The sequence below is a fragment of the Somniosus microcephalus genome, chromosome 12, assembly GCF_052327205.1.
Source record: "Somniosus microcephalus isolate GS21.2 chromosome 12, FLI_Smic_1.0, whole genome shotgun sequence".
NCBI lineage: Eukaryota > Metazoa > Chordata > Chondrichthyes > Squaliformes > Somniosidae > Somniosus > Somniosus microcephalus.
Window position 1 is genome coordinate 111,569,152 of NC_140998.1, and position 27,763 is coordinate 111,596,914.

At 39.4% G+C, this 27,763-nt stretch overlaps 1 protein-coding gene and 1 long non-coding RNA gene across 2 annotated transcripts; one reads left to right on the plus strand and one right to left on the minus strand.

The window, feature by feature from the left end:
- Positions 1 to 8,234: 8,234 nt before the first annotated feature.
- Positions 8,235 to 10,814, minus strand: foxg1a (forkhead box G1a). The gene has a single exon (XM_086004205.1). The coding sequence runs from the start codon at positions 10,660 to 10,662 to the stop codon at positions 9,433 to 9,435; it is 1,230 nt and encodes a 409-aa protein (XP_085860331.1). The 5' UTR covers positions 10,663 to 10,814; the 3' UTR covers positions 8,235 to 9,432.
- Positions 10,815 to 10,981: 167 nt separating this feature from the next.
- Positions 10,982 to 21,423, plus strand: LOC147109465 (uncharacterized). Its single transcript, XR_015080282.1, has 3 exons — positions 10,982 to 11,075; positions 12,032 to 16,644; positions 20,118 to 21,423. It is a non-coding gene; the product is annotated as an uncharacterized LOC147109465 (long non-coding RNA).
- Positions 21,424 to 27,763: the final 6,340 nt, after the last annotated feature.

Sequence of the window (27,763 nt, forward strand, 5' to 3'; positions counted from 1 at the left end):
CACAAATTTACTTTCAGCGACAGTTTTTAGCCAAATGTGTAATTTATATCAGGTTGATTGCGAGCTACTAGAAAGTGTTTTTTTGTGTTTTTCAACAGTGGTACATATAATTGTGTGCACCAGTCCGAGGTTTGATGTACATTAGTTTCCCATTCGGAATCGAACGTTTCTTACACGCTTCCGCAGATAAATCCCCACCGAGTCCCAAATGGTTTACACAATGTAATTACATAGGAGTGCATTCTCCATTTCCTGAACATATAAACTAATATCAGAGTAGTAAATTCTTATTTACGCGATGTCAATATTGCTTTAATATTGGCATTACTCAAAACGTGGGGTGTTTACAGAACTTTGTTTTACAGTTTGGACCATTCCATGTTTAAGTTCATTTTCAGACAAAACAAAATGCCTCCAAAATGTTTATTTTCTCTTTTTGCCTCAAAAGTAGAATCTAATAACATTGAACGCGTTTACGTGGAAATATATTTGAATCTCTTTTAAAGGAAGTGAAGTATGACATCTTTCAGAGAAAAAGGGAAACAGTTACATATATAAATTAATTTTAGCGAGAAGGAGAATTGAAATGAATCCTAGGAGATAATTATTGTAAAAAAAATGACAGGATGCAGCAACTGTTAATGCACAAAGACAAGGTGCAGTGTAATTGTTAAAGCAATTACCAGCATTTTATATTAAATATTGAGGTGTGAACTTTGCGTAGCTTCAATAGCAGCCATTATATGTTATGAGGGGAGTTGACATTTGAATGGGAACTTGTTTGCTTTACACGACAAAGAGCCTTGTAAATGTTGTATTGTTCTTCTTGGATATTTAATTCGGTTAAGCAAAGTGTTTTTGTTAGTTTGGATATTTTCACCGTACAGAATCTTCCCTGGTGTAACGAACACACACACATGCGTTCTTCATCGGGTAACCTTCAGTATCTCTCAGTTACTCGTCAAGCCAAACACTGTAAAATGATACCTACAGTTGCTTGTGCTGTATCATAGATAAATAAATAATCCTTCACTTCACTCTCATTTATGAAATATGGAATTATGACAAGCAGGATCTCTGTATTTAATGGCGTGGCACCGCTGGAAGTGACTTTCCGATTTATTTCTTTAAACAATAAGAAATAATTGGCGTTTTGAAATCATTTTCCAATGGACACACAGCTTTCTATTACTGCCTCCCTATAGGAGCATTGCTACATCTATACAGGCGCTGATTGTTAATGTTTTACAAGTCGCATACAGCTATTGTTCAAATAGCGAGAATCTTGACGGCGACTCGTGTTCAACAAATGTGCACATTTGTGGTTTTAGTGGTCGGTGGGATAAAGAGTTAGGGATTGCTCAAGCTAATTGATGAGCGATTAATACGAAAATGCTTTCTTCTTTCGGATATAAGGGGCGCATTCTCCTTAAATGTAATCACAAACACCGCATTCCATATCAACGTTAATGTTCGTTCTATATATTCCATGTAGTAGTTTTCTATTGTAAAATCTACCAATGCACCGAGATTCGACAAATCCCACATTCATCATTTTTAAATCAATTCGCTGTAGTGAAAGCCATTGTTTGCTGCTGCTAAATATACTTGTAAAACATGCACCAATATTTAGTTTAGTTTATGCACACATAGGCACCCCTTTTAGGGAATCTACAATTGAATATTTAAGAACGGTTAGAGATGTGAGGTACCGTGAAAGTATAATTCCCCGTGAGACGCGCGCGCGCACAAAATGTTATCCTAAAGGCCATTCGACCTTTTAAATATATCTGGTGAGCATTTAAACTCTCCGTTAATAAATTCAATTGTGCTGTTCAGTAGACGTTATCGACAAAAGTGCGAACAATAGAGAGTTGCGCAATGCCAACATGGTAACAATACTAAATGATGAAAATTCGACTGACTGAACGACATCTGTTATTTCAAGTGTCAAAATATTAAGTGATATTAAAAATGCAACGAAAAGGAGCTATTAAATCTAACGTTATTAAATCTGTGCCGATAAATGTTGTTTAAAGTGTACTCAAAACATATCCACGCTCCCAAATGATATAGAATTCTTTATCACTATTAAGAAAAGAATAAGACATATAGTTTGAATTGATTAATGGATGTTTACTCTGCTTAAGAACTCGTTTTTGATCACCATGTCTGTAAGGCAAAATATTTGTTCACAAAATGTAGACAACTTTTATTCCTTAAAATCTTTGCATTTTACTACCTGCCCAAATAACTCCGTTAAATCCTATTCTTTATTTATTTAAATATGTTTGAAGGTAATCCCGAGAGCATTTTTGGTCATTTGAAAAGTCGAGCATGTGACTTCTACGCGAATTCCTCTTTTGAGTAGATATTGAATTGCTGCTAAAACTGTGTACACGTTTCTGAGCGTCGACACGTTTAAAGCCTTGTTATAAACGCAGGGTCGCTGCCATACGGGTTCCGTTCCCACCGGCGCTAAAGTTCAGTAGTGTAAATCTGGAACCCGATTCTACTCCGAGCGATGTAGAATTGAGTCCACTCCTGGCTCCGGAGTCAGATCGAACTCCTGACTTCGGATTTACACTACACGGTTGGAGTCGGTGAGAAGAGAACCCGCTTGGTGCCGATAGTGGTGTAAATGCGTAATGTTCAAAAGACAATCGAATACATGCATTATGTTTTTGAAACACAGACACAAGCTGTGAAGGAAAGCGAGAGAGGGGAAGAAAGAGCGAGATTAGATAGACAGTGAAAGAGACCTGTTGTTAGAGTCTCATTGCTTTACCAACAGCGCCCCCACGCTACCATTGACTGTTGTTATAAAAAAACTTCCATTTTTTTAAAAGGTTGTCAATAAATAAAATCAAAACGGAAAAGAAGCTAAATGAATCTGTCTTCTAACGGAATAATGTTTTTTTTTCTAGCATATATTACATTTCAAGCAATATTTATGATTACCTGTGCGAAATGTGCGGCGTGAAGACTCGTGAGACTTTAGGCTGTGCAGAAGCTCTGACGATGCCGAAAATAATAGTTTTAACTTCGTGAAAATACCTCGGAATTGAAAATGAATTATCAGGGAAATGTGCTTAGTTCTATGACAGACGCATTGTGTTGAGATTGAATAAAACACTGTATATATTGAGTTCATAACAGTAAGGGAGCGCGAACAAAGTGACCTGTCACAGTCAATAACGTTAAGGTACAGAACCAAGTCTGCGACTCACGCGATGCCCAGTTTATGAACAACTATACGGACTATTTAACTGTTGGCCTGTACGTGTGCAAATAAATGTATTTACAAACACATTCGTTCTGAAAGATTATATACAAACAAACGTTTGTTTAGTAGACGAGTAATTGTACAATTTGTGGGCTATTGCATTTGTGTATATTAATCTCGTTGTACCGCCCGGATGATGCTTTGTATGTGCAGTGAAAAAACGTTTATTTTCAAGATTATTACCTCTAGCTATCAATCGATATATGCATAATAACTATTACAACAATATTTAAATGGATAGTTATAATATTTATATATATAGATGGGGTCAGAAATAAAGATGTTTGTATATTATCTATAGGCATAAACAGTCATTTGGAAAACAGCTCCGTTTTGCAATCTACATACAAAGCATTATGTAAATAATATAACGAAATTGAAGTACTAAACCCCTCATGTTCTTTGAATAACACTTAGTGTATCCAATATTTTATACCGTGCCGTTAATCAGCTGTAAAAAAAAGGCCAAATTAGAGCTTACGGATTATCCTATTGCATTATCTAAACCAGTAAATAGCTACATTTCACGCCATTGTTAAATGTAAGCGTTGCGTGTATATAACATAAAATAAAATAGGCACAACCTCTGTGAAGCAAAGAGCTTCAATAACACCCCGCGAGATAGAGGACGCAATGCCCGCTTTTTAATTGCAATTAACACACAGAACACTTTTTATTGCACTAATATAGTGTTTGAAATTAATTCTAAGTGATAAATTTTACATTATTAATGATGTACATTCACATGTTTTCACTAACTACAGCGGTGTAAGTTACATACATGCTCCGTTTCATAATTTCAAAGAATTTGAGAATTCATATTTAATATAAAAATATAGAAACGTTTAAAATTTTAGTCAGGGAAATGTCGATAAAGAAAATTTAAAGGCAAAGATATTGATGTTGTCTGTGAAACACGATTATGTACAAGGCTCAATACAGAACAAAGGGTTTCTATACAGATATTACATTTCAACATAATGTTGGTATTTTGTTACATAATTTTAACAATATGAAATAAGTCCAAGTACCAGTTTTGGTAATTGTGTAGTTCTACTTATTTTGCCAACAATCCTATCTTCTCTTTTTGTTTTCGTTTAATGCATTCAGTAACTGACTCGCAATGAAATATGTAACGTGAATCTTCTCTCAAACACTTGCATCTAAATTTAATATTAAGGAACAATTTGCAGATTATTATCAAGAAGTAAATATAAACTAATTTAACGCAGCTCACCAGCAGCGCAGAAACACTATTCGACAATATATGGATCATTTTAGATATGCGCATTGCTAATTACATTTTTTGTTTCCAATTACCATATATCACATTAATAAAGTATTGTATACAAGTGCCTTGACGACGGCAGTCGCCACAGCTAAAGTTTGTTTAAAACTTTAACATTTAAATAAATAATCAAATAATGAATAGTATTTGCGTAAAGAAAATCACACTATGTTATAAAAAGTGAGTGCGCTGATTCATTGCTTTTAATCGGATGTTATTTACTTATCATTTTAGTTATCGCGGGTTAGATCATAAGTGTTGATTCCTTTTATTAGCGTTTTGTTTTATTTTAGGTATTGCAGTCTTATTTTACTGGTTGCCTACCTATTATGGATTGAGGCTAAAATCTTGGTCCGGTTTCTATGTCGCTGCCATCTGTTTCGAGTCAATTGTAGTGAGGCTTGGCCAGTAAAGTTTACAGTGCGCAAGAACTCCGCCCTCTGGGCACCATTCACACATCTCTAAAACCTCTAATGATCTTCACCTTCACCTTTGCCTAACCCAGCAAACACCACGTTTGACCCAAACGGATCGAGCCGAAATTTCGAGCCTGAGTTATCGGAAATAATCCCTTCTATATCTGGTTAAATAAATAAACAAAGAATTAAAAACCTTTCCAAGTAGTCAGCTCTGTCTAGTTTTTCCTTAACATGGGTATTTGGAGGTAGGCAATACAGTTAAGTAGAAATAAACCGAGGGAGAAGGTATTACGTGTAATTTCAATAAACTGCAACAAAGATGAAGCTGGCAAAAAGTAAATTATTTTCTTGACTGTAGAGATTGTATTTTGCGATTAATCAAATTCAAATTACAATTATCTGAAATGATATAATTGCTTTCTACTATACCTTTGTATTGTCACAAGTATTGTCACAAGAATCGCCTCATATTGTAAGACATACCACGCAGCTGACACGTAAAGTATTGCCGCATTACCCATAATATTGGTCACAGATTCTGTACACTACTGGAAACTTACATATCGCAACCAAATAAAAGTGATCACACATTCACATTTTGTGTTATTTTCGAAGTGAAAGTGTCCCTCACACAAATACGTGCAATGCTCAATACTGAGCTACCTTGGACTCATGTGAGGAGCCCAGCTTCATGTTTGATATACTTCCGCTTTGAGATGCATTAATAGTAACAATGTACAACATATAGTTTGGCTTTTGGATTTTTTTCTTAGAACAACCCAGTCATTTCAACATATTTTCCAGGTATTTAGCAAACTTGAAAAATAAACCATTACATTCGAAATGCTGAATTATTTCAGCATAGAATTGTATTTCGAATCTATTAGTTAAGAGAAGTTATTGTTCTGATCACTGGGGAATATTTGATTTAAAAACTTATAGCTAACTAGGAGTCATACATACAGCATCAGTTAATCGGCCTGCCTCGCTTTTAACATGTATTGTTATTGCTAAATTTCACTGCCAGTGGATTTGATCTGCTTTAGTGTAAGGGTAATTGGAGATCTGATGTGTTTTCATGTTGGATGTTCGCTCAATCACAGCCGAGTATTTTCGGGACCAGAAATACTGTTGCGATCCAGTTCCCCTCCCAATCCGTCGACACACAAAGCGACTTGACAATAGAATAGTAACACAGTTGCGATATTAAATACACGGTTTCCTTTTGTTTGGATCACCCGCCTTCTGTTGTACATAAGTCAGATTTATACCAGATTAGTAAAAACTTGAGAATTTCTAGTCGGTTGCAAGTAATCATGAAAGTATTTTGGTGCGGATTCTGACAACCTTATTAGAAATACTTTGTGGGAATTTGTATCGTAACCATGCAATTTTAAATTTGGGAATAGCATAATTTCTTTAAATTATATAATCTGTAAAACTACGATTTTCTGCTCATGGTGGTAATTAGAGCGTTAGATTAACTAACGCGTTGGTCACAGTGTCTAGTTAAATCACATTTCAAGTAAAACAATGAAATAAAGACTGTGCAACGCAATAACACATATATATATATATTTCAAACAATCTTCGCAAACTAACGCCGAATTATAACAGTTAAATAATAAATATACTGTGGACTTACCAAATGCAAGACATTGCATCTCGGCTCCACCTCCCGCCTCTGAAGTTTCACTGACGTTAAGACAGAAGAAGGCTGCGATTTTCTTCCCGTAAAACGGCAGACTTACACTTTATGAAAAACCTTTAAACTTTTAACCAAATGTATCATGTTCTTTTTAAAGTTACATTAAGGTTAACTATCTAACAGGACCACAGATCTGAAAAGCACCGGTGCCTTTAAGCTGTGCTGTAATAAAATAATCAGCACTTAATAAAGACGCTATGTATTTTTTTGCAATAGGCTGTACACAGCATATTATCAACAGATAGATTAACTTTATTTTCTAGTTCCGGACCGCTGGTTTTGAGAGAAACGGGCTATATTTTCTCCGTAACACGTATGGAGCAGTCAGCGGCACGGATAACAGCCAACGTCACTGCGTCTTGCCACTATGTAAATGAACCTTCACGTTTCTTTAGCAGTTAAAAAAGACTATTATTAATAGATCCCTACAATTGCTCCTCGCAAACTCTAGTTTCTCTTTCCAACTAAATTTGCTTGTATTTAATTCGCGAGACACACTTCCTTCTTTCCTATAACCCCGCTTAACTTTGGAGCGATAACATCTAGAGCAGAGATTCATTTTACTTCGGGCCTATTGTGAGAGGCACTGGCCTTATTGCATTACTCGTGGGCATATTTCATGCAATACAAGGAGAACAAATAAGGAAAACACCCCGCGCAGGCCTACAGGCGGATCGGATTTGCCGGAAATGTGTTAGCAAAGGTTTTCTCACAATATGGTATCTTCCGTGTCGAGATGTTCCCTATTATCATAAGGATCTTTAATATTTTTATTTATAAGTGGCATTACCAAAAGGACAAGTAATAGTTTCAGAATCCTTGCGTAAGTTAATCTGATCTTGACTGAAATAACAAAGGCACAAAGCATCCATTTATACAGGCTATCATTTATACCCCAGATTAGGTGAGTTCCCTTTAAAGCAAATAATAAAGTTCTGTTTCTGAATGTTCAAGATGCCCAAAGTACACGCGGCACTTGGCAGCTTTCAGTTCCAACATTCATTTGGCTTCACAGGCCTTGCGCTCCAATATAATTTTAAAATTAATTTGGCATTTCGTAATAGTAACTTGCCGTCATTAGAATATTTCTGGCAACAAAATATTGATTTATAAACTTTCAACTAGGTTTCCAGGCGGAGCGTTTTTTTAAAATCACGTTTAGATTTTATATTCAGTATTATGGGATGCTTTGGATTGTTAATATATTTTTCGAAGACTATGGATTGTTTCAAAAATGCAGCGTCCTTGTAAAATAACAGACCTACACGCTCAATGAAACCAGATTTAACGTTCAGATCAAAATTATACCACAGTAGCAACAATATTGTTTTGTTAAATAGAAAATATCTACACCAGCGTGTCCTGTGCGATTTACAATATAAATAAATGACACATCAAGGATAAATGGTTTAAAGAATATCACAATAGTGAAATAAACGTTGATAGGAAATTCTTTTAGAAATGATTTCCAACCTATTGTTTATTTTAAAGTATATAATTTGGAATATGCTGAAAACTGAACGGTTCTGAAGACACATTGTGCGATTATATAAAACATCTATTAAGAACTGTAACAAATATTTTCAATTAAAATAATTGAAGATGGTAATTAAATGGTAACCTAACTCAAATACTGTACCAAAGATTCAGGTTAAATATGGGTGACTATAATAGGATCATTTAGGCCTAGAAAACGTGGACTTCCATTCCCAACTCTCTGACAGACTCTCGTCTCTTTTAGACGGGGTTCAGGAATGCACGCGGTAGGAAAGCCACCATTTAAAATATTACTGCAGATAACTATTGCATTTAGTCGTGATAAAGAAAAGGACAAGATGTCAACGTTTCTGAATGTAACCTATTTTTTTTATTTCGGTGCCTTCTGTATAGTAAACATTTTAAGTGACAACACGGGCATATGATCACAATATCACAATCATGAAATTTAGAGACGACATTAACAATCACTCAAGGAATTTATGAGGCATTTAAGCAACACAGGTTACACGTCCGCAAAATTTATCTTTTAAGTACAATAGGTTTACACATTTCACTACATTTACATAAAGAAATGAAAAGGGACCTGTTAGTGACCACATACATCGAATTATGCACAACACAAACTAAAGGCAATCATCAATTTTGTCCCCTTCTGATTCTTTGCAGGCAGTGTTGTAAACTGGAATATAGGAATTATTTTCAAAGTACTTGTTCTTTTAAACAAGGAGTGCATTTCTAGCCCCGTCTTTGGTCTAAAAGTAAACATGAACCATTTTGTAACCAAATGGGAAAAATGACCGAAAGGTTAGGCATATTTTAAGTAAGGTTATGAAATACAAATCAAGCTTTAAATTTTGATTATTTTTAGTGAAAAAATGTTTCCGCTAATATTGAAATCAGCAGCCACCAACAAAGCCATGATAACTTATAATACTGCAAACATGGAAATCTGGTGGAACAATTGAAACATACCTGCCTAATTTAAACTTAGTTGGAATGCAGTCATTTTTAAATACACAGTCTACATTAATTTAACTAGTGGTTTCCTATCTAAACCGCCTCAAATTGCACATTGCTGAAATTGAATAAACAAACAACCCTACGGGATTTGACAAAATGCAGACAAAAAAATGGGGACTTGAATAAAAATACCTGGGCTTCTTATTTTGAGAATTATTTACAACGCAAATGTGTGTAAAACGTTAACTTACAGTCTTTTCGAAGGGATTTGTTAGTGTATTAGAGGGTTTGAAGAGGGCCCCTGGTTTTGATGTGTGAAGTAATCAGAAAGTCCTCCAGAAAGTCCTGTGGAGAAACTTGGCAAAGAAGGTCTTAGAGACTCACAGGGGAGAGTTGAAGGCGCCTGTGGAGACGTGGAGGACGCTGTCCTAGCCGTCATTGAAGTGCTGCTTTGAGAAGTCATTGAAGGGTGCGGAACATGAGGGAAAAAGTAACTCGTCTGTCCTGCCAGCAGATTCACCGAGCAGGGGTTTAACGAATATGTGCCTGAGCACGGAACAGACAAACCACACGGCACCGAGGCAGCCAAGGCGGCTGCAGCCGTTAGGTGGTGGGTGGCATAAGGAATCTCTCCGTTAACAAGTCTATCTACACTTAGCCCATTTGATGTTGGAAATGAGTGGTTGTTTGCCAGAGAGTTCTGAGTTAACACCGAGCTGTAGGACATCGGGTGGCTTGGGTAAGGTGAGGTGGTTCCATTATAACTTAAGGTACTGCTGGCTCGGGGATGGTGGAGGGATAGGAATGGAGAAACAGGCCAATATAAGGAACCTGCCCTATCCATAAATGTCAGTCCAGTCGAGGTGAGGCGCGCTCCCCGCTTGAAAGCTAACTTTGCTCTCGATGTTGTGGATCTCCTGCGAAGTTTCCCCGTGGTGCCACCTATAAAGACGTCGTCACTAGATGGATCCAACATCCAGTAGTTCCCCTTCCCAGGATCATCATAGTGCCTCGGAACTTTTACGAAACACTTGTTCAGACTCAAATTGTGTCTAATAGAGTTTTGCCAGCCTTGCTTGTTCTCTCTGTAATAAGGGAAGTTCTTCATGATAAACTCATAGATGCCATTCAGTGTCAGTCGTTTTTCTGGACTCTGTCGGATTGCCATCATGATCAGGGCATTATAACTGAACGGAGGCTTTTCATATTTGCCATTTTTCTTCTCCCCTTCCTTTCCACCGTCCGCTTCTTTGCCGTCGGCCTTCTTCTCTTCCTGCTTCTCCTTGTCTTCGGCGCAGGGCGGCTCCGCCGAGCTGCTGTCACTTTTGCTGAGAATATTTTCAGACTTGGACTCCGCCGTTGGCAAAATGTTTTTGTCCTCCTCTTCGGGGGCCGATCGGTGACGGTTGTCACTTTGCACCGCTTCGGGCACCAGGCTGTTTATGCTGAACGATGATTTCGGAATCATTTTCACTTCTTTCTTATCTCCCATGTCCAACATCACACACAGGTAAAATTGCAGCAGCACAGTTGGACCGCAATCGCAAACGCTGGCAACTCATGTAGTAAAAAAAAAGAGCCACTACTTCATGTTCTTAAAAACACGTCGAGCCGAGCCAGCTTGCTGCAATTCATTTCGGACCCTGGGCGCTGGGCTCCAAACACTCGCTGCAACCTTTTCACTCGCTGCCCAATCGCAGCCCGCACCGCGCCTGTGCGTCGGCCCGGCCCGCAGCCAATCAGCGCGGCGCCCCGCCGCCTCCGCGGAGGGATACAGCCAAAGGGCGGGAGAGGGGGGGAGGAGGAGGCCGCGTCACTCCGCCTCCGGGCCCACTCTCTCTCTCACCATCGACTCTTCCAATCCCACAATACACATGCATTACATTCACCACTCCGCCCGGATAATAGCGTTCGGTACGTCAATATTTTATGTTATTGTTGAAAGTTTGTTTATACTTTCAAGGAAGGGAATTAAAATAGAGGAGGGAGAGGCGCGGTACTACTTTATATCTCCGAGGGCGCAATCCCAGTTTCCAAAAAAACCCAATAATCTGAAAACTGGTTCGGAATTCGGGATTGATTTATTTGTACCGGTTTCCCAATGATCACACCCTATTCCCGAGTTGGCGTGTGTTTTTTTGGATGTGCGGGAGTGAGGAGAACTTGGAGTTGATGTAGTGCTGCTGGAAGTTGTCCTGTGGCAGTCGGACAACAACCGCGGCGAGCGCGGGACCGCTGGAAGCCCCGCCTGATCCGGAGCGCTGCCTCCTCAATCCTCACCCTGTCCTGTCCAGCCCAGCCCTCCTTACCCTGTCCTGTCCAGCCCAGCCCTCCTCACCCTCGGCCCCTCACACACACACACAGACCCAAATATCCGCGCAATGTGCCGAGTCCATTAAACCTCCGCATCATTCGCTCCGATTCTTTTCCTGTCAGTCATCTCGGAACCATGATGGCGGATGCGGGCAATCATTTCCAGATTGATTATAATTTTATATCGGCCCAAATACAATAAAATCCGGGCTCTCTAGACCAAACTATGTATTGCTTACAACCAATGAAGGCCTAAGATTCCAATGTTAGGCTATAGATCAGTGTTGCTGGGCTGATGAACGAGTCTTTAAACGTGTTGTACACCCTGCCTTCTTTATATAATCCTTTGTTCCATTTCTTAAAGATTAACTATTAATTGATTAAGATACTTATAAGAATAACGAAAGTAGCGAATGACTGCGCAAGTATTTCCCGCTGTGCTTATCGCCTCAGAGCTGTATGCGAGCTTTCTGTTTGCTGCAATGTCTTACCAAGTGTTGACATTTATATAATGTGCTTTACTGGGTTATTTGGGGTTGGGGTATTTCCTTCGACAGGGTCACGACAAGTGAAGCCAGGACGCCGCGTTCCGTGCAGACGTTAAGCTGGGACTGTACCAAGCGGCTGGATCCATCAAATCGAAGAGTGTCCCAACACTGTGTGCACTGAACTCCTGAACCAACCGGCCGGCCAATGTATTCGGATTACATTATCGTGGTAAAACATGTGTTAAATAAACGGCGGCTCTCGTTTTAACCCAACTATATAGCGGGAGTCAAATACAAACATGTACTGTCTCTGCTTCTGTTTATCGCAGGCTCTTTCGCACTTTGGCCTGCCCATCCATAAAGTGCTAAGTATTTTAAACGAATACCTGCAAAATAGCATTAAACGTCGGTTAAAAGAAATAACCTGCATACTAATGCAAAATGTATTTACCTGGAGCTTTTGGGGCAGGATGATAAATGATGTGGTGCACGGCATTGATTAATAATGTATTTTTAAAGCTTTTTTAAAGCTAGGTCTTTAGAAAGAGACTGTGTTATATTTTTCAGCCACTGAGCTAACCTATAAAGTATTAAAAAAGTCATCCGAGAAATTAAATATTTGCACCCTTTTGATGTGGTAATACTGTATATTGTATAAATCAGCTGAGGGAGTTCTCCATTTTAAAACAGTGGAATATCTGAGGCCAAAAGGTCACCAGTAAAATCTGTGCAAGGTCGTAAATTGTTTCATATGCCGTGTATGTGTGGGTGCGCGCACGTATTTAAAGAAAGCAAATTGTGAACCGTTCGCTTATTTTCTACGTATATATTTAAAGTCTAGTCTGACCTGCTCGTTTTCTTACTCAGTCTAGCATGAAATGATTTAGCGTAACCGGATTCCTGGAAAAGGACAGGTTACATAAACATTTACTGATGTGGAGTAACTATAGTACTTGTACTCTGATATGCAGGAAGGAAAGTGTTGATTAACACGAAGAAAAAAACGAGATTAGCTGATTGCATGCTCATATGCGCAAGTCGTCATTGAATTGTTTTTAAAAAAATAGACACAGCTGTTGTTTGCATTGAACCTCTGTTGTTGCTGTGATTTAGCAGTACTTAAATCAGCATTTTTGTATAACAATTTCGAATCGTTTACAAATGTGTATTCCACACTGATTTTGGAACACTGAAAGAAAGAAGCAAACCGTGTTAGTTCTGATGTATTACAATATTTTAATTCTGCTTGTTTAACATAATTTAAGTTTCAAAAGTTGGCCCAAAAGAAAATAGGTTTCATGTTTACTCAGGAAGCCTAACAGACTGGTACAGATGTTAAACATTTTGAATTGGGTGTTAAAGATTCGATGAACCATAAGGTTGTCTAAAGTGAACTTTTTATTTTTGATAGGATAATTAGACTCTAAACAGGCGAGTAAATATACATTTATTTCAAATCGTTTTATCCCTCACAATAGGTCAAAATGACAGTTTTGAAATTGCTGCAGGAACTAACAAAGACAGACAACATAAACTTTAAAGAAAAATAGTAATAATAATTAACAATGGGTAATAATGTGAATGCACAATGTTAACACACTCAAGAGTGAACCAAAAAGCAAAAACAGGAGAAAGGCAAAATAGCGAGAGCTACTGATAAGTGCATTGGAATTAGTCTGGAGCCAAGGCCTTTCTCCCCTTTACTATCAACTAAGAAAGGAAGCTTTAACACAACGACTTTTTAAAATCTGTCTATGTATAGAAATAGATTTATTTTTGACGGCGATTATACGTTTCGCGTATGAAATGTTGAGGTTTTGGAAATGCAGTTTATTTTCCATTAATATTGTTTTTGTGTCTGCTGCAGAATTTTACCTTTGACCTTCAATGAAAATAAACCCTTGCATAGAAGTGGACTCCAGGGTATCACATTGTCCCTACTGTCATGGGGAACGCAGGAACTATACACACTAAGATAATATAATAATGCGTTATTTGACGCTCGTGTATCAGTTTGGATTTTTAAAAATACGACGTGATATTTTGGGGTATTGCACATTGAAAATGCTGCATTATTGTTGCATGTAGTTAATGCTCTAGTTAATAATATAACGGATTTATAAATGCGGTCAAATAAAGTTGGAGAATCAACCCTACCATCTCTACCATTCGTATGTGTTATTTATTAGGTTTATTGGGCTGGCACGTTTCAACAAAGATATAAGATCAGCATTACAGACCCAGAGCTGAGCTCCTGGCATTATAACCAAACGTGAAGTATGCATTATCCGAATAAGGTATCACTACCTAATAGAATTGATGATTAAGAATAAGTTGATACCACGACATCTCTGATTTTTGATATTTTTTGCGAGCTATGCCCAAAATGTTCTTAGGGGCGCTCATTTCACAAAAAAATACACTTGTTCTGAACTTGAACAAAAATATACTTGTGTGATTAGGCGCCGAGCAAATTATTTGTTGTAATTTCTTTATCTGTAAGTGATCTAAGCGGGCCCTAGGTTGACAGACCTTTGAAAGAATCGGCGATTCAATTCTTATCCGAGTAACTAAGTAACACACTTAACTGACGGCAGGCGCTAATAATTAGTGATTGAAAGTTTCTGTATTTAGCGTGCTGCATGTTTCTTAAGTGGTTTTTGTTACAGGTTATATTATTAGGTTTGCGAGAACAGTAGTGAACTAAACTTCCCAGTTAGTGGTCTTCGCACCAGGAAAGTGTTACTTGGTGCAGCAGCCCTGCCTCGTCACTCATTAACTCCCTGTAGGTTGTCAGCGGCTGCTCAGCACAAAAACCAGCACCAAACTAAATTAAGAGCCCGATGATTAAGATGAACGTTTACCGGCGCTGTCATTTGCAGCATCTTTCCATCATAACATTGTGTCACTGGGAAATTCTCTTGAAAACTGCAGGAAAAAAAGCACACACGCAAAGCTAGAAGAGAGCCGCTTATTCCGAGTTTGCTCCAATGCAAACAATAATGTCATGTAAATAGTAATTGTAACTGACTCAATCTGGCATCACTCAATGTATTTGAAAATAAAAATGGAAACAATATTTACGCAATGTCAGAGTAGTGTCTTCAACATAGGATTGGGCGAGTAGGCTTTGGTGTATAATCCATAGTCGAAATGCAGCAAATAATCTAAACAACTGTTTACATGACAACATGGTTATCCATGAAACCTAAGTTGTTCTTTTTGTTAGCCCCAAAATACACTTTTTAAAAAGATTCATGTCCTGAGGTGCACATGTAAGCGAGATGGAAAACGCACGCACCACATTTAGGCCGTGATGAACAGTCGCTGTGAACCACTGAATTTACGTGGTGTATTGAGCTTACATCTCCAAATCCTTGTAAACGCGTCTCAACAGACTGAATAATTTACTGTGTGGGTGTTGAGTAAATCTGAGTCGGATCTCGGTATTCAGAATAATATATCACGCATTTGCACTGCAGAAGGTCTTGGCACTGAAAAAAAAGATTAACCCAGAATGGATACAAGTTCATGATGAAAGAGAGAAACTTATTTGCAACCTGCTGAACCTGGCGGAGGCAAACATAAATAATATGGTCCGACTCAGAAATAAATAATGTTGGTGAATAATTATCTAATTAGCTAAGCGCTTTTGTGTTTTTTTAGAACAATCGCCCGAAAGGATCAAATATCAAAATGATTTATTGCTGTTAATACTTTTGATTTAAGGTTGAAGTGAGCTTGAATTATGCAGCCGAACAGAACTGTATAGCAAAAATACATTTTAAAGGTTCCCATTGTTGGTGAACCTTCCGAATAACCAAGAGTTTTGGATGCTGCAAGAGTGTAGGGAATACGTACACTCTGTGATTTACAACCTTTTATATCTTAAAATTAGCAATCTTGAAGATTCCAATCAATGCTTGCATGCAATATATACTAGAAAAATAAGAAGAAATGTAGGACCACTTCATTTATTACTTGGAAGTACTGAGTGCCCATTTCCGTTCTGAACCTGTACTCATTTAGTGACAGAGCGAGCTGGATGGTCGGAATGGCTGTTTGTTGATTCCACATTATTGTGTTCTTAAATATTGAAAACATTTGCTCCAGTGGCTGCAAAATCAGATCGCTTTTCTGCGGAATCGGCCACAAACGGCGATTAACTATAATTAATTGCATTATTGACTCTCGCGTTTAAGCAAACCATGTTAGGCTCAGAGTTAAATTGTTTCGATAAATATGCCGCATGTGCCATGTATTGTTTAAACCACCCCGATGTAAAACATAAGCGACGACTCCTCCAGCGTCTTCTAATATTTATTCATCTGGGTTTTGTTCTCCGGCGGGGAGTACTTTAATTTAAATTAGAGCAATTTATGTTTGGAAGTGTTCAAATAAATAAATAATCTAAATGTATCCCAAATATTATTTTGTTATTTGTCAAGTCCCTGAATCCTTTAGTTTATTTCGATTTGTATTCTCTAACGGGAACTCAGTAGTAACATTTTCTTCCAGATATGCGATAATGCAATTTGCAGTATTCTGTCACAGCTAAACTGTAAAACTCCATAGGCTGACAATGTGAGCTGGGTGTTTATTTTATGGGAGCGCTGCGTTGGCAAAATGATTTCAAATATTGACTTTCATCGCGAATGGTGTGACGCCTCGAATTTAAACAGGTAAAATAATCTTTGACGTTTTCCATCGTAAGGCGAATGCGTTTCAAATGAAAAAAATTCTATTTATAAGACGGTCGACGTAACCATACAAAAATGTATAATTACATTTATTTTTGCTTATACCCAAATTGTTTTTAATAAAATGATGCAATCTTTTGAGCAGCAACCTTCAAAACATCGCCTCTGGCTAAACGTGCTTCTGTGGAAACTGCGACCAAAGCAGAACGCTTTAACAGACAATGTGTTATTTCATTCTGATACCGTTCACAATATTTTTCAATCTATATTAAATATTACTTGTTTAGCATCTTGTCTAGCGCAGTGTTACAAGTATTTTAAACTGCAATAGGACCGCACAAAGAAACTACGGACAAAAATCAATCCCTATGTAAACAATACTGTATCAACTGTATTGACCGAACCGTTCCTACTTTCACAAATTCTGGTGGAACTTAATTAATACCACTGTTCGTAATAGCAGTTGTTGTGGAAATCGATCTTTTAAAAGGAGAAAATCTTTAATTTTATGTATGGTTTTGACTTCAATAACTTGGCCGATAAAGTGTGAAAATTAATTGTAATGACAAGCTTGCAGTTTTAATCTCCCGTGGCCCACTGTGTCTCCTCGTAGCAGCTTTTTGTTTCCTTGTGTTTATGCGTACTCAGTTGTGCCGGGCGGGACTTGGGGGAAAAAAACAGATTGCCTGAATAAAACACTTCCATTCCTATATTCGGTGTTTAGCGTTGTTACGTGAGTTACTGTCCCGGAAATTGAAGCTTCCTTTTTAAGCTACAGTTTAAGAAATAATTAATATTTTGTGTAAGTTTCCGCATGCGGTAATATTGGCTCCATGTTACTTTGGTATTTTATTTATAGGTGATTTTGATAATTATTCTCATTTGCTGATTCGTTCGTGTTGGTGTAATTTGCACAAGGCCAATATGAATAATTATAAATATTAAAATCGGGTTCCATCTGCAGCACAGCGAATGTCAGACTGGCGGTGACAGCGCTTTGTGTTATATCTACCTATAGCAGTTCTCCCTCAGCACATATTCCAAATGAGCTGCTTGTCTCGACACGCTCCTGTTGCAGTCTGTGCTGAGAGTACACAACATAAACAAAGCACTGCAACTACCTCCACATCATTGCCGCTCCAGCTTTCCGCTAAAACAGTCCATCCCTGGCTTGCAATGCCACGAATGATACAACAGACAACGATGCATCATTTACGACATATTCATATCCTTTATTATTTCCTATTGGGATATAAACTTTTGTTTCCCGTAATCTACGAACCAGGCACTCCAAGCATCCTCGGCGGAGTCATATAGATTGAAATATTAGGACTCTATGAAATATAGCTGCAAGTAACCTGTAATTATTCGAAATGCAAAAAAATAAAACAAACAGCACAAATTTTATTGTAACAATTTACAGAAAGTCGGAATGTGTTTATATAAATAACGAAATCTCAAAATTGAGAATCTACCATAGTACAACTGGGAACTAATTTAACGTTCTGACGGCTACCCAAGCCGTCAAATAGAGGCTTAAAGCAGAGTGACTAAATTAGGTAATAATACAGTAGTAACACAATAGCTAAACTATTACTTGTTGACGATTTGTAGCGTTGAATTAAATCGTTACAAGCGTTATGTAAGACACATCGAGCAAAACAACGTTTGCTTTTAGCACAACGCACCAAGCTTCACAGATGGAAACAAAGAGTATTTAAAAAAACGGAGTCAGTTGTAAAGTCAGGTTCAATGGTATCCGATACATCTCCAAATGCAATCGACCTGCTCCCAAGCAATACAGGCACGCCACCTAGTGGAACACCTCACAATTATCTGCTGCAAATTGGAATTTCTACTGGTTGGCGTCTCCAGTCGAACGTATTGTACATGAGATAAACACAAAATACCGCTAATATGTAATAACATTAGCTTTGATGCTTCATAAATATTTACAGTTTGCAAAAGTAGACGGTGCATATAAAACAAAAATATTTAAACAGTCGCATTGAAATTTGTGATGAGCCAGTTCATTTCTTAGCAACCACAGCATGAAAATTGTTCATTAAAGCCCACGGAAAATAAATCGTTTCCAAAATCAGCAGGAAAGCATAGAATATGCCAATACAGCTCCTTTCGCTTTCAGTAACCCATAAAAACTTCGCGCTGATTGGTAAATAATAGAAAATAAACATTTCCGGGGGAGTTGATATTCACTTTTATATCACACATGCTGAAATACAAATCGTCGAAAAACAATTTGGTTCATTTTTAATTTTTAATTTCTGCCTGCAATCAAAATAAGGATACCAGCAAATCCGCTGAAACAAAACTCTTGCAAAAGAGGATGAATGAATGGCTAACCATGGATATCATGTTGATCCCATTAGTGGTGGAGACCACGGTACTCAGTAACGAGTAAATCACTAGTGAATATTGATTGACCACTTTCTCAAAACTTGAGAAAGCTATGGCCTGGGGACAGGCCGAACAAGGTTTCCCAATATTCTGCTCCCTCATTCCGACCATTAAACTTATCGGACGGTATATTTACCGTGGTAAATGGATCTTTCTCCATCGTGTCACACTCAATTTTGTTCGCATGGCTGATGTCATTGATTAGTTAACAATTGGCACTTTATCTACATCCCTGGTTTTAAAACAATCAGGTGCATTTATTTAATAAAGATTGAATGTTAATGAAGTTGTCACAGACGTACGAGCGATGTGACTGTTTTCCTGGCTATATTTGCTGCACTTGGTAATGTGAACGACATCAACATCGATATAAACGGAAAGTGTGCCAGAAGCTAGGGGCCTCTTAAAATATCGAATTAATCGAAAATAAAGATTAAAAAATATGAACCAAAACGCCCGATGGCTCTGAGTATAAATGCACTGTGCGGTGTCGTACCTGTAGCGCTTTGGGACGTCCCCGAGTTCGTGAAAGGCGCTATATAAATACAAGTTATTTCTAAATTATTTCTTTACTCCTAATGCAGACCAAAAAGGTTCCAGGTTGGTCCCTGTTCTGTGCTGAGTAAACTGCAATGTGTGTGTGTCGGGGGGCGGCGGGGTGACCGTATTGACTATCCTAGGGAGCGGCAAAATCAGACAGGGTTCTCCCACCTGATCACTGCCCAGTGAGCCCTGCTGAAAGTGTGGATTTGGGCTTGAGAACAGATTTAGGCTGGGTTGTGATGACTCCCATGGGAATAACTTGCCAACACGTTCGGTTCATAACGCGAAGAATTATTGTTTGGGTAAAGTACACGCGGGCTCCCGGTACCCGCGGAACTGTACCGCAGGACGAGTCAGAGTTAGAGCATAAACCTTCTACCAACTCCATGGGTACTTAGGCCATTCATATTTGGGTCTGTAACAGGCAATTAAACTTCATGCACACATAGAATTTACAAAGTTGCAACGTTTTTAAAAAACCTTTTGTTTTTCAGGATCTATTATTGTGCCACGGAACCGATAACGTTTAGTGCCCAAGCACGCTTTGTTTGAGTCTACAATCAATTCCATGTCATAGAGTCATAACGGCACAGAAGGAGGCCATTCGGCCCATCGAGTCGGTACCGGTCTCTGTAGAGCAATCCAGTCAGTCCCATCCCCCCGTTATGACCTCAAGGTGTGCAAAGAGTTGGAGGTGGGGTGAGGGCGGCGAGAGCAAACAGTTCTGGTTGGTGGGCTGCTATTCCATCCTATAAAGTTCACCGATAATGTTATTTTCACTGTTTATTATCACTGGATAAACGTGTTATGATTGTATCACAATCGTCAGTCTTGCAGCGTTGATGTCATTGCACCAAACCACACGGATCATCCTTAACCTCGGATTTCTACCATGAATCCTGTCCCTGAGCAAAATACCCAGCCAAATTCCAAATGAAACGGTCTCCGCAAACTCCACTGTATGTTTATTAAAACATTGGTAACACAGGAGTAACTTCAAGGCTGCCGTTTCATTTTGAGATGCAGACGACGTTATAGACTCGAAGAGGAACATATGAGATTACTACCTCGGTATCGTTTTAATGTTTTTTCAGGAGACCCTACTAGTGGTTCGATCAAACAAAATGTTTCCGTTAGATGAAGCGGTTTCCTTGGATTTTCTTTGGCTAAAAAAAACTTGAAACAAACCCTGTTCATTTTCAGTTGTAAACATTCTACAAGTGCTGTAAATAGATTACTCTATGCCTGTTGGTGTATTCTGAATTTTATTTCCACTCCCGAGGCCGATGGTAACTCGCTTGAGACTTCCTAGTCAGCCTTACTAATGGAAAAAAAACATAATGCAGGAGCGTAAGGTCCTGGGTCCGATAAACAGTACAATCCAGCATTTGGTCTACGCCTCAGTAAAACCATCGCAATTCACCTGTGTTTTGCCACTAATGGATTATGAAGCATCTTTCCCTCAAAGAATAACATTCTCTCCGATCCGCGCCCTGCAATTTTCGCACTTGCTTTGCGCTTGTGTTTGGGACTTCTTTCTGTTGGTGTTTTGTGTGTGTGATGAACGGATCACTGGGGAAATAGGTTTTCAATTTGTGTCCGTAATAAGCGATAGTGGTTTAAAGAACGGGTGACTCCTTTACAAACTCACTAAAATTGAAATTAACACATTTTTCAGTTGTATAATTTAACGTATGACTTCCGTTGCATTTAATAAAAAAAAGTTTTGTCGCTGACTGAGAAATCTTTCGTCTGATATTGTTACTTTTGGGCAATTTGGATTAAACGGCATTTTAAAACGACCTTTGCCGAAGCTTTTACAAACTGCATCCGTTTACAGTCAGTACTGGCGATGCCACACTATAGATTTCTCTTTGGTAACAACCAGTTGGTCCATTGGTTATCTTAACACAGATTAATGAGCAATGCTGCGATGCATTTTAACTGGCTCGACCTGTTTGCAAACGTCTTCAAGTTTTCCTTGAGGAAAGTTGTCCAGTTCAGGAAGATTTTCGTCCCTCTCCCGGTTAGGCGGCGGTGGCTGGAGTGGGGCCGGCTCGGAACCCTGGTCAGAAGCGGGTGTTCCATTTTGCTGTTATAATAAACAAAAGACCGGCAACAAATTACACAACTTACACTTTTCTGGCAGGTCCAGAAACATACTAAAGCCTCGTCTGTTTAATAATAGGCTTGACTTTTTTTTCCAATCAAGTTTTTAAAAAATTCTACAAGAACAAGTCCCCGTTTTCTGCAAAGGCTACTCATAGAATTCACCACTGACATGTACACCACATAACCGCAGTCTTCGCAATAACACAGGAGCTAAAAGTGACACGAACAAAGCGTGCCGACACCTAATAAATGCTACAATGCCCCTCTTTTTTTTACTGGGATGAGTTTTATTGAGACAACATTTTCATGGTAAGCAGTTTACTTCTGAGTAATGGACTTCAGGAGGTTGTAAAGCCCATTGCACAATTTATGTCAAGGCTGGAAATTCCAAAATACATCTCCAAAATGCAGATTTTAAAATAGTTTACAGATTATAGCCGTTTCATAATTAAACACACGAGTTTACAGAATTGAATCAAGTAGGGAAGTTACTGACTTTCAAATGTTAAATTATAAGCTGTGAAAAGGACAGGTTCGTGTTAAAGTTGGGACCTTGCCGCACGTTATTCGCTTGTACGAAAGAGCACCTCTCGTAACCAGTGATGCAAAATGTGATTTGCAGTTGCTAGTTTCGAATGTGAAACACTTCTCTGGCGGACTGAGGCAGAGAGCACAGATGCCTGTGAGGGTGACATTGTACAACCGCGACCCACATTTTCCGTACATCAGCTTTAAGAGTACAAAAAGAGGCGAATTCAACTAAATGCAGTACAAATATCAGATAGGTTCGTATTTTCAAACGGAGACCACGTTGTTATTTTCGACATATTTTGCGGATTTTGTTAATCGTTAGCCCAACAATTGGGGCCCCGAAGGTCCTGTGATCTCTGTAAATAGGGAAATGTTTTGCTCCGCGCCTCTTTAGCGTCACCCAGTGGCACAGTGTGTCTTTGCACAACCCTCTTCTGAAGCCGAACTCGTCCCACTTCTCACTGTGGACAGCCAGACTCCCAGAGAGATTACCGGCATAGAGTTTATAAAGTCAAAGTTACAGAAACTGGACACAGTGGACACAACATGTTGGGAATGGGTGTAGCATGATGATTTTTAAACGTAAAAGTTTGGTCAGAATAACAAGGCTACATATTTCATTTTTTAATGTAAAAGGAAATTCAAAAATTGCACATTTTACCACTCTTCTGTTGTTATTCTCGACACCAACAGCATCTTCGTTCTTCAGGAAGTCCAGAGCCTCCGTCAAATGTCCTGACCTTCTATAGTCTATTCACCCACTACCTATTTACTTTCTTAATAATCCCTTTTAATATTTCAAATTAAACAAATCTATTCGTTTTAATTTTCCTTTTAATTTCAATTTAGCGACACGATTTTCTTCTCGCTTCAGTTCTATGATTTTGCTTGTATTTATGATACTATGTACAATGATTTTTTTCATTTCTACGTTTGTATTTAGCCCCCGTTTATCCGCCGTCATACACCTGTTCGCACTGAAGGAAAGTAAGCGTGTCAGTCCTGACTGGATCCGTCATAGCTACAAAGTAGCGAGCCTTGACAGGATGAAAACAACCTCTGGGTCACAGCACCGTATCAGTGAGAACCTCGGTCACTTCTAACTGCATTACAAATGTAGATACACTTCACATTTCCGTGGATAATAAGTGGTTTCTGATGCAACAGTCCAAAAGTTGCGGCATGGGTCAGGAACCTCCAGGAAGTAGCCTCGCACCAATTTGAGTTGGCACCAGCTGCAGTATAACTCCAGCCTGACGCAAAGCTGGCTGAAAGGTGACCTAGAACTTCCTGCGAAGTTTGAAACTTAGTATTGAATAGTTTGAAGTTAGGAGAAAGCCAGCACTCCCACCGTGTACTCGTAACATTAACATTAGCCACCGATAGAGTGAAGCTCGGCACATGAGCCCAAGCATAAAGATGTTTTGCGGCTGATCTCAGTGCAACTTTAAATAATGCAAAGTGCGCAGTACAACTCCAGCCTGATGTGAAACTTTGTTTAAAAACTACCCGGATCGACCCATTTGGAAACCTTTTACATTTAGTATGGACTTTTTACAACAGGAAGAGAAAATAGACTCTGCACGGCTTCTTTCTCGTGACATTGGAAACAACCTGTCCAGGAATGGAGCTCTGTACACGTGTCCAAACTACAGGCCTTACCAGTCAGGTCTGGCACACTCACTACAATAGAGCTCTCTCCCAGCTGGGCAGAGTGCGACATACAATGAGTTGCAGCTAGCACTGCTGGGGATTACACTTCACAGATATTGGTCACTGGCAGTTATCTGTTGTATAATGGCAGCCTTATCAAAATGCTTACTTTTGAACCTTTTAACCTTATAAGAGAAGTAATGCCCGTTCCTGCCTTCTCATAACCTTCAAGATTAGCTGAAGGAAACAAAGCTTCATGAATGCATCTAAACGCACATCATAGAACCATAGACATTTACAGCACAGAAGGAGGCCATTCGGCCCATCTTGTCCCTGCCGGCTGACAAAGAGCTATCCAGCCTAATCCCACTTTCCAGCACTTGGTCCGTATCCTTGTAGGTTACGGCACTTCAAGTGTATATCCAAGTACTTTTTAAATGTGATGAGGGTTTCTGCCTCTACCATCCTTTCAGGCAATGAGTTCCAGACCCAACCACCCTCTGAGTGAAGAAAATTCTCCTCAAATCCCCTCTAAACCGCCTACCAATTATTTTAAATCTATGCCCCCATCTGCTAAGGGAAATAGGTCCTTCCTATCTCCTCTATCTAGGCCCCTCATAATTTTATACACCTCAATTAGGTCCCCCCTCAGCCTCCTCTGTTCCAAAGAAAACAACCCCAACCTATTCAATCTTTCCTCATAGCTAAAATTCCACAGCCCAGGCAACATCCTTGTAAATCTCCTCTGTACCCTCTCTAGTGCAATCACATCATCCTGTAATGTGGTGACCAGAACTGCACACAGTATTCTAGCTGCGGCCTAACTAGTGTTTTATACAGTTCAAGCATAACCTCCCTGCTCTTACATTCTATGCCTCGGCTAATAAAGGCAAGTATCCCGGATAGAGAACTGGTTGACAGACAGGAAGCAAAGAGTTGGAATAAACGGGTCTTTTTCCAAGTGGCAGGCAGTGACTAGTGGGGTACCGCAGGGATCAGTGCTAGGACCCCAGCTATTCACAATATATATTAATGATCTAGATGAGGGAACTAGATGTAATATCTCCAAGTTTGCAGACAACACAAAGCTGGGTGGGCATGTGTGCTGTGAGGAGGATGCCGAGAAACTCCAGTATGATTTGGACAGGTTGGGTGATTGGGAAGATGCATGGCAGATGCAGTATAATGTGGATAAATGCGTGGTTATCCACTTTGGTGGCAAAAACAGGAAGGCAGATTATTATCTGAACGGCAATAGATTTGGAGAAGGGGAAGTGCAACGAGACCTGGGTGTCCTTATGCACCAGTCGCTGAAGGTAAGCATGCAGGTGCAGCAGGCAGTTAAGAAGGCAAATGGTATGTTGGCCTTCATAGCAAGAGGATTCGAGTACAGGAGCAAGGATGTCTTGCTGCAGTTGTACAGGGCCTTGGTGAGACCACACCTTGAGTATTGTGTGCAGTTTTGGTCGCCTTATCTGAGGAAGGATGTTCTTGCCATGGAGGAAGTGCAGCAAAGATTTACCAGACTGATACCTGGGATGGCAGGAATGACATATGCGGAGAGATTGGGTTGATTGGGCTTATATTCACTGGAGTTTAGAAGAATGAGAGGGGATCTCATTGAAACTTATAAAATTCTAACAGGACTAGACAGACTAGATGCAGGAAGGATGTTCCCGATGGCGGGGGAGTCCAGAACCAGGGGGTCACAGTCTAAAGATAAGGGGTAAGCCATTTAGGACAGAGATGAGGAGGAATTTCTTCACCCAGAGAGTGGTGAACCTGTGGAATTCTCTACCACAAAAGGCAGTTGAGGCCAATTCATTAAATATATTCAAGAAGGAGTTAGATATATTTCTTAAGGCTAAAGGGATCAAGGGATATGGGGAGAAAGCAGTGACAGGGTACAGAATTTGGATGATCAGCCATGATCTCATTAAATGGCGGAGCAGGCTTGAGGGGCCAAATGGCCTACTCCTGCTCCTATCTTCTATGTTTCTATGTTTCTATGTATGGCTTCTTAACCACCTTATCTACCTGTCCTGCTACCTTCAGGGATCTGTGGACATGCACTCCAAGGTTCCTCTGATCTTCTGCACTTCTCAGTGTCCTACCATTTATTGTGTATTCCCTTGCCTTGTTAGCTCTCCCCAAATGCATTACCTCACACTTCTCCAGATTGAATTCTATTTGCCACTGTTCTGCCCACCTGACCAGTCTATTGATATCTTCCTGCAGTCTGCAGCTTTCTTCTTCATTATCAACCACACAGCCAATTTTTGTATCATCTGCAAACTTCTTACTCATACTTCCTACATTCAAGTCCAAATCATTGATACCACAAAAAGCAAAGGACCCAGAACTGAGCCCTGCAGAACCCCACTGGAAACAACCTTCCAGTCACAAAAACACCTTTCGACCATTACCCCCTGTTTCCTGCCTCTGAGCCAATTTTGGATCCAACCTGCCATTTTGCTTTGGATCCCATGGGCTTTTACTTTCATGGCCAGTCTGCCATGCGGACCTTATCAAAAGCCTTGCTAAAATCGATATAGACTACATCAAATGCACTACCCTCATTGACCCTCCTTATTACCTCCTCAAAAAATTAAATCAAGTTAGTCAGATACGACCTTCCCTTAACAAATCCATGCTGACTGTCCCTGATTAATCCGCGTCTTTTTAAATGAAGATTTATCCTGTCCCTCAGAATTTTTTCCAATAATTTTTCCACCACCGAGGTTAGGCTAACTGGGCTGTAATTACTCGGTCTATCCCTTTCTCCCTTTTTAAACAACGGTACTACATTAGCAGTCCTCCAGTGCTCTGACACCACACCTGTAGCCAGAGTGGATTGGAAAATGATGTTCAGAGCCTATGCTATTTCCTCTCTTACTTCTCTTAACAGTCTGGGATACATTTCATCCAGGCCTGGGGATTTATCTGATGCTCTTTTGTCACCGATTTCCTACAAGCAGCAGCCAGCAGTCCAACTCGCAATCTATTAAGACTGGTATCTGTAAGGTGATGCAGTGTAATTAAGAAGATTGTTTCATAGTTAAGATACTAGTCAGTGTTAGCCAGCAGCTTTCTGAGAATCAAGTGTTTCCGTGCAATCAAAAATTGTCTTTCATTAAGAGTTATGAACTTGACTTGCGACAGATTAAGAAATACATTTGTATCACCATATTTACAAGGTTTATTGTTGGATGCCAAGACTCATTAAACATGTAGCTTGTATGTTAATCATATAACAGTTCAGCCTCAAAATTCCATAATCTGTGCTTTGCATGAGTGGCCACATGTGTCATTACGGGACCATATATGACCCTGGTAAATACATTAACAAAGATGATTCCACCACTGGCCATGTCACAAGTGTGATGCAAGAACCCAGGACAATACAACATTATTTGAAAGCACCCCCAAAATTAAAAAATGCTAAAAATACTTAAGACCACTCTCACACACAATGGCCTGGATTTTGCAGTCAGCAGCGAAAAGACGTGCTCAACGCTGACCTCAAAAAAAGCTGCCCACAAAGATTTAGCGGGCTCTAGTATGTCAATTTCCCCAATTCCAACATGACTTTCAATCTGGTGCCATCTATAGGGGATCTATGGCATCCAACAACAGTGACATCATCAAGCAGGCTGACCAGCCAATCAGATTGAAGAATTCTCACAGACAGCAAACCAGGAATTAAAAGACATGGGCCTAGAAATTCAGTTGGCTGCGCCAGCCATTAGCGCCTTAGGAGGAGTAGATCTCGAGCGCTAGGCGCTTAGCGCCCGGGTGCAGTGCGATCTGCGCCTCACCCCAACTTCAGTAGACATTTAGCGCC